This window comes from Punica granatum, chromosome 5 (assembly GCF_007655135.1).
Source record: "Punica granatum isolate Tunisia-2019 chromosome 5, ASM765513v2, whole genome shotgun sequence".
Lineage (NCBI taxonomy): Eukaryota > Viridiplantae > Streptophyta > Magnoliopsida > Myrtales > Lythraceae > Punica > Punica granatum.
In genome coordinates this window covers 25,801,812-25,807,441 of record NC_045131.1, presented here as the reverse complement: position 1 = coordinate 25,807,441, position 5,630 = coordinate 25,801,812, and the positions used below count along the sequence as shown (strand labels likewise).

The 5,630-nt window shown below is 45.3% G+C and overlaps 2 protein-coding genes across 3 annotated transcripts; one reads left to right on the top strand and one right to left on the bottom strand.

The window, feature by feature from the left end:
* The first annotated feature begins 345 nt into the window (after positions 1-345).
* Positions 346-2,052, top strand: LOC116208213 (nudix hydrolase 22, chloroplastic-like). 2 transcript variants are annotated; one of them, XM_031541539.1, is made up of 4 exons: positions 346-841; positions 1,186-1,328; positions 1,538-1,657; positions 1,760-2,052. In XM_031541539.1, the coding sequence occupies exons 1-4, from the start codon at positions 742-744 to the stop codon at positions 1,949-1,951; spliced, it is 555 nt and encodes a 184-aa protein (XP_031397399.1). In that variant the 5' UTR covers positions 346-741; the 3' UTR covers positions 1,952-2,052. The 2 variants fall into 2 exon arrangements, with proteins under 2 accessions (XP_031397399.1, XP_031397400.1); XM_031541540.1 differs by having other exon boundaries at positions 346-944.
* A 21-nt stretch (positions 2,053-2,073) lies between these two features.
* LOC116208212 (magnesium-chelatase subunit ChlI, chloroplastic) lies at positions 2,074-4,387 on the bottom strand. Its single transcript, XM_031541538.1, has 3 exons — positions 4,159-4,387; positions 3,867-3,985; positions 2,074-3,351 (listed from the first exon to the last, which is right to left on the bottom strand). The coding sequence occupies exons 1-3, from the start codon at positions 4,265-4,267 to the stop codon at positions 2,299-2,301; spliced, it is 1,281 nt and encodes a 426-aa protein (XP_031397398.1). The 5' UTR covers positions 4,268-4,387; the 3' UTR covers positions 2,074-2,298.
* Positions 4,388-5,630: the final 1,243 nt, after the last annotated feature.

The following is a 5,630-nucleotide window of genomic DNA, read 5'->3' as shown; positions in this document are numbered from 1 at the left end:
TTGCGAGTGTTCATGTTTCAAATTGATTCCTAATAGAAGGAACTGAAAGTTTTTGGACAATAACCAATGAGGGGTTGGATTCGCTAATAAGCTGACAACAAGCAATAATATTATCCAAAAACTTTTTTCCTTTTTCTTTTTTTACTGTCAGGGGTCGACATCTAGGGTTAATGGTGCGCCCCAGGCCGTACAATACACTGCCTGGTGGACTAATCGGTTGCTACGGCGCCGGACACCATTGACAGTAAAAAAAAAAAAAAGAGAGAATGTTTTTGGACAATATTATTGCATCTAATCTGTCCAAAATTTTAGACAACTCTTTTATATATGACACAAGTTGGGAGACAGTTTGGAGTGGGCTGCGCCGGCCATTTTTGTCCAACTAATCCCCACGCTAGCTCGACCGACTTCCATAGAGTTCAATTATGGAGACTAGCGTGCAAGTGGACATCAAAATCTCCTCCAAACTTATCTAACTACCCTAATAATCTCCTCCACCACCAGCTCCTCCGCTAAAATCAATACTGGTCGGATCGACTCCCCGGCAGCCCTTGTGCCCGCCTCTCTAAATGGATGTTGCTGCCAGATCAAGGAGGGCCTCGGACAGGCTCACGGCCCTCTCACGCCAGCTCCTTGACCGGCCGACTCCGCCTCTTCGCTCTGACCTTGCAATCAACAACTCCTCAATAAACAACGGACGGGCACGAAACAAGCCCCCGAGCCGGTGGATCCTCAACCGGCATGGTTCGAGCTGCCGTTCTGGTGTGCCTCTTTGAAGGTGACAACGGCGATCTGCGCGTTATCCTCATCAAACGGGCCTCCACGCTCTCTTCTCACGCTGGTACGGTCTTCATGCGGAACTAAGTAGCAGGCGGGTAAAAATGAGGATAATCACATGCACAGCCTAGGATTTTGGGCGGAGATTATCACTCATCTCGATCTAGGTCTGCTCCAATTTTTTCTTTCTTTTCTTCGATTAAGAAAAATGAATATAGAAAAGAGCAAATGGATTTCCACAAAATTTCAGTAAGACTACAATAATGTCAACTTACTAACTGAAACTAATCGCTCTCCCCTGAAATGGCCGTCGCAAATTACTTCCAGTGAATTTCGGACGACTTCATTGCAAATAGATGGTTATATCCACGGATTGTGAATTGTGGTCGATTGTAAATTTTACTGCAGGAGAAGTTGCATTGCCTGGTGGGAAAAGAGAGGAAGGGGATGCAAATGATGTGGAGACTGCTCTGAGAGAGGCCAAGGAGGAGATAGGATTGGATGCTTCCCTTCTTCAAGTCGTAACTCTTCTCCACCCATTCGTCTCCGTGGTAACTAGCCTTTTCGATATCGAGACAACCGTTTGTGTTGTCGTGTCCGATTCATCTTTATATATATCGTTACCGAAACCAAAAGTACCTAACTGATGAGCTGATCAAATTATGATAATTTGTATTTTGATTGGTTATTTCTCGTCACATCGATATCCTTTTCCATTTTGATGATTACTGATTGCACACCATTCGTCTGAGGTGCACAGCGTGGAATATCGGTGGTACCTGTAGTGGCTCTGCTCTTGGACCGGAAGACCTACAATCCGGTTCCAGACCCAACCGAAGTCGAGCTGATACTCGATGCTCCATTGGAAATGTTTCTCAAGGTCTCTTCTAATTCTACATATAAGCTCATGTTCGTTTTTTATTTCCCTTGTCGTAAAATTTATCCGAAGATGTTATCTTCGTGTTTTTGCTGATCGGCATAGGATAAGAACAGAAGAGAGGAGGAGCTGCAGGTGAGGGGGCATCGGTGTCTGCTCCATTTCTTCGACTATGAAACAGAGGATGAGAAATTTGTTATATTTGCTCTAACTGCTGCGATACTGACGAGGACTGCATCGGTAGTTTACCAGAAAGAACCTGAATTTGTAGTCAGGAGCCCCAAATTGTGGCATTAGCAATCAGTTCTTCGCCGATATCAATGTCCCAAAATTCGGAGGATTCTTTGGAACTTCATAGTGTAATTTTGTTCTGATAATATGCAGTTGATGAGCAGAAAGAATCGTTCTCGTAAAAGAAATATGGAAACAGAAGAAATCATGATACTTTTCACTTGAATTCTCAGCAGAATCTTCTCTTCCAATTCTATCCAAAGAATCCTCTATACCACGGGCTAAGATCTTCCATCTACATTAGCAAATTATCCAAAAATGGCTACACAACATATGATGAAATTCGACGCTGATAGTAAACACTCCAAAGAGAAGACATAAACCGTAAAAACGGAGATCGTGTACCTTCATCCTTAGGTGAAAACCTCATAAAACTTCTCGATAACAAGCAGACCCGAATCAATCGACTCCAGCGGGTCCTTCCTCAGACGGTGCCTTAGGCAATTAGGAATGACGGTGGCAATATCTTCGGCAGTTACTTTGTCTCTACCCTTCAGTGCAGCCAATGCCTTAGCTGCTCTATTTGTAACGATATCTCCTCTCAACCCATCGACATTAAGCTCCGCACATACCTTCGAGATCTTCACCTTCAGGTCTTGGTCCATCTGAACTGAGGAAAGACCACTCCGAGCAGAGGAAATCTGGCTCTGGAGCTTCTCTTGCTCTGCCTTGTATGACTCACGGAAGTCCTTTGGGTTCTTGTCGAACCTCGCCCTCTCCTCCACGATTTTCACCCTAAGTTCAGCATCTCGAACTGTCCCGACCTGGGCGTGCATCCCAAACCGGTCAAGAAGCTGGGGTCTAAGTTCCCCTTCCTCAGGGTTCCCAGAACCAATGAGGATGAATCGGGCCGGATGGGAGATCGAGATCCCTTCTCTCTCCACGGTGTTCCATCCTGATGCAGCAGAGTCAAGCAAAACATCCACCAGGTGGTCATCTAATAGGTTGACTTCATCTACGTACAGTATGCCCCTATTGGCCTTTGCTAGAAGACCTGGTTCAAAAGCCTTGACTCCTTCCGTTAAGGCTTTCTCGATATCGATTGTACCACAAACCCTATCCTCAGTGGCCCCGAGGGGCAAGTCCACCATAGTGATTTTGCTAGTAACAACAGGAAATTTCTCCCCCTTCATGATCCTTTCCCTCACATCCACTCCCATGGATTCTGGATCCTCAGGATCCGAGTTGTAGGGATCCCCTGCAACCACCTGTATCTCTGGGAGCAGATCGACCAGCGATCGGACAGTCGTAGATTTACCTGTGCCACGGTCCCCCATGATCATGACCCCACCAATCTTTGGGTCAATCACATTGAGCAGGAGGCATAGCTTCATCTCGTCCTGCCCGACTATGGCGGCAAATGGATAAACCGGTCTCTGACTCTCCTTAGCTGCAACCTCCTGAGCCTGAAAACTAGTCATTATTCTCTTAGACTGCTCCTCTTCTATCTTTGAAGGGTATACTAATGATAGGCGCTTAAAACAAACTAGTCTTAACACAGACAGTATCATGAAATGGGAAAATTGATTAATTAACCAGTAAACATGGAATGCTGAGATTGCCATAGTCAGTCCTTGCACAAAATCGAAGCCAGCATGCTTCTTCGGGGTTTGGACTTTGGAAAACTGGTCAAAGCTTTCTCAGTTTCCGGTATCTCTCTTCGCAGAAAACAGAGAAACAAAGAAAGAAGGTCTGGTTTCGCCCTTCAAAAAACTGTACATCTACCATCCAAAAGACGTTCTTAATTAGAATGACATCTATCTGGGGACTAGCCGACGATCTTCAGCCAATGTATTATAGCACGAATGAACAGCCAGTCGACTATATGCACCTCAATTCTTCACAACTTTAAAAGGAATACCCACATGAATAGAAGCAGCTCCACAAAGGAAGTAAATTCGAGAGAATCAAAAACCCGAACCTGTCCAACAGAATTGATATCCGTCGCAACATTCGTCACCGCAACATGAAACTTGTTCGACCGCGCTTTGCGGGTTCGAATCCCGATTCCACCGAAGAATCTCTTCCCAGTGCTCTGAACTGCAAATCGCGAGAACACCCAATCAGAGCACCCAAACAGGAAAACCCACAAAGCTCTACGGCTACATTAACCAAATCCAGGCCTCAGATGCTCGATTGAGTACAGACTTGAGCTGATAACGAGGCAAAAGAAATGAGACAACTGGAAAGAAGAGCTGCTTCAGAGACGTTACCTGAGGTTGAGGAGATTGGGGGAAGCGAGGGGTTAGAGGAGGGGGAGGAGAGGGATCGGGAGGCGAAGATTGAAGCAGAGGACGAGCCCAGCAGAGACGCCATGGACATGTGGTTCAGTGAGGAGAGCAAGGACGGAACTTTACATTGGGATGTTTTTTTTCTTCTTCTATTGGACTGGGTTTTGTTTGGGAGTCTCAGGATAAGATATGATGATAGATTTCGGGCTGTTGTGCTGAGAGTGAAAGGATCTTTCGCTTTACTTATTGTTGTATTATTACATGGCCTCGTCAATAATTTTGTAAACAAAAAAGAAAATAAAAGATCCATCTATATAAACCTTAAAAAAAGGGAAAAATGACATTATTAGTCCTATATGTTTGTCATTTTTTTACTTTGAGTCTTAAATGTTTCAGTTTGGAAAAACAAGTCCTAAAAGGTTTGGAAAAATGTCACCGTTGATCCTAAATCTAATTGACCGTTACTGTCATGCCTACGTGGACTTAACGCCGTCAAATTCGTCCACGTGGCCGTTAAATGATGATGTGACTCGTCGTGAGTGATCACGAGTTGGTTCGGGTCTGGATGTCGGGTCCCTCCCATAATTGGGTCGGTTCGGGTCCGGGTGTCTTCTTCTTTACCCGACTCCCTCCCATGCTCGAAACCCTAGCATGGCTCCTCTCCTCCACGCAACCAAGCGCCGCCCCTCCAAACCGCCAATCACGGGCAGATCTTCCTCTTCTTCGTCTTCTCCTTCCCCACGTATAATCGGATCAAAGCTAGGGTGTAAGATATGGATAGAGTTCTGGACACTGATTTTGAGTAGAAAACCGTTTCACTGAAGTCAACTGAGAAGGGTTGGTCTATTTTGATGAAGTGATTTGTGGGTTGCTTGGGTCTGAGTAGGTGCATGGTTTATTGGTATTAAATTCAATTTACTTGTGTGAGACTTGTTGTACTCTTATATTTCCCCCTATATCTATCCATTCAAAGTTCATACTTGTTCTTATGGCCTCTTTATTTTTGTCAAAATGGTCATCCGTGTTTAATCTGTTTTTTTTCTTGGGGAAATCCCTTTCAGGTAGATACTGTGGCCTACCACCTATTCGTTCTCAAGGAGCTCTTTCCTGAGAGAGTAAACCTCCTGTCCCTTTTCTCTGGAATTGGAGGTGCTGAGGTTGCACTGCAAGAAGAGGAATAGGAAGATCCGTTCCTCTGCAAGCTCCTCTGTTCCACAGCACAGCACAGAGAGGAGGAGAGAACAGAGCTGATCGGGTGGTGAAGAAGAAGACATTCGACCCGAACCAACCCGATCCTAGGTGAGACCCGACATCCGGACCCGAACCAACTTGTGACCACTCACGATGTGCCACGTTATCATTTAACGGCCACGTGGACGAATTTGACGGCGTTAGGTCTACGTAGGCGTGACGGTAACGGTCAGTTAGATTTAGGACCAACGGTGATACTTTTC

Bases quoted from the DNA above. Each gene is read 5' to 3' on its own strand.
- LOC116208213 (XM_031541539.1), top strand. From the start codon at position 742: ATGGTTCGAGCTGCCGTTCTGGTGTGCCTCTTTGAAGGTGACAACGGC. The intron at 842-1,185 runs GTACGGTCTTCA...ATTTTACTGCAG, and splicing joins CACGCTCTCTTCTCACGCTG to GAGAAGTTGCATTGCCTGGT. The intron at 1,658-1,759 runs GTCTCTTCTAAT...TGATCGGCATAG, and splicing joins CATTGGAAATGTTTCTCAAG to GATAAGAACAGAAGAGAGGA.
- LOC116208212 (XM_031541538.1), bottom strand. From the start codon at position 4,267: ATGTCCATGGCGTCTCTGCTGGGCTCGTCCTCTGCTTCAATCTTCGCC. The intron at 3,986-4,158 runs GTAACGTCTCTG...CGCGATTTGCAG, and splicing joins CCCAATCTCCTCAACCTCAG to TTCAGAGCACTGGGAAGAGA. The intron at 3,352-3,866 runs GTTCGGGTTTTT...ACTAGTTTTCAG, and splicing joins ATATCAATTCTGTTGGACAG to GCTCAGGAGGTTGCAGCTAA.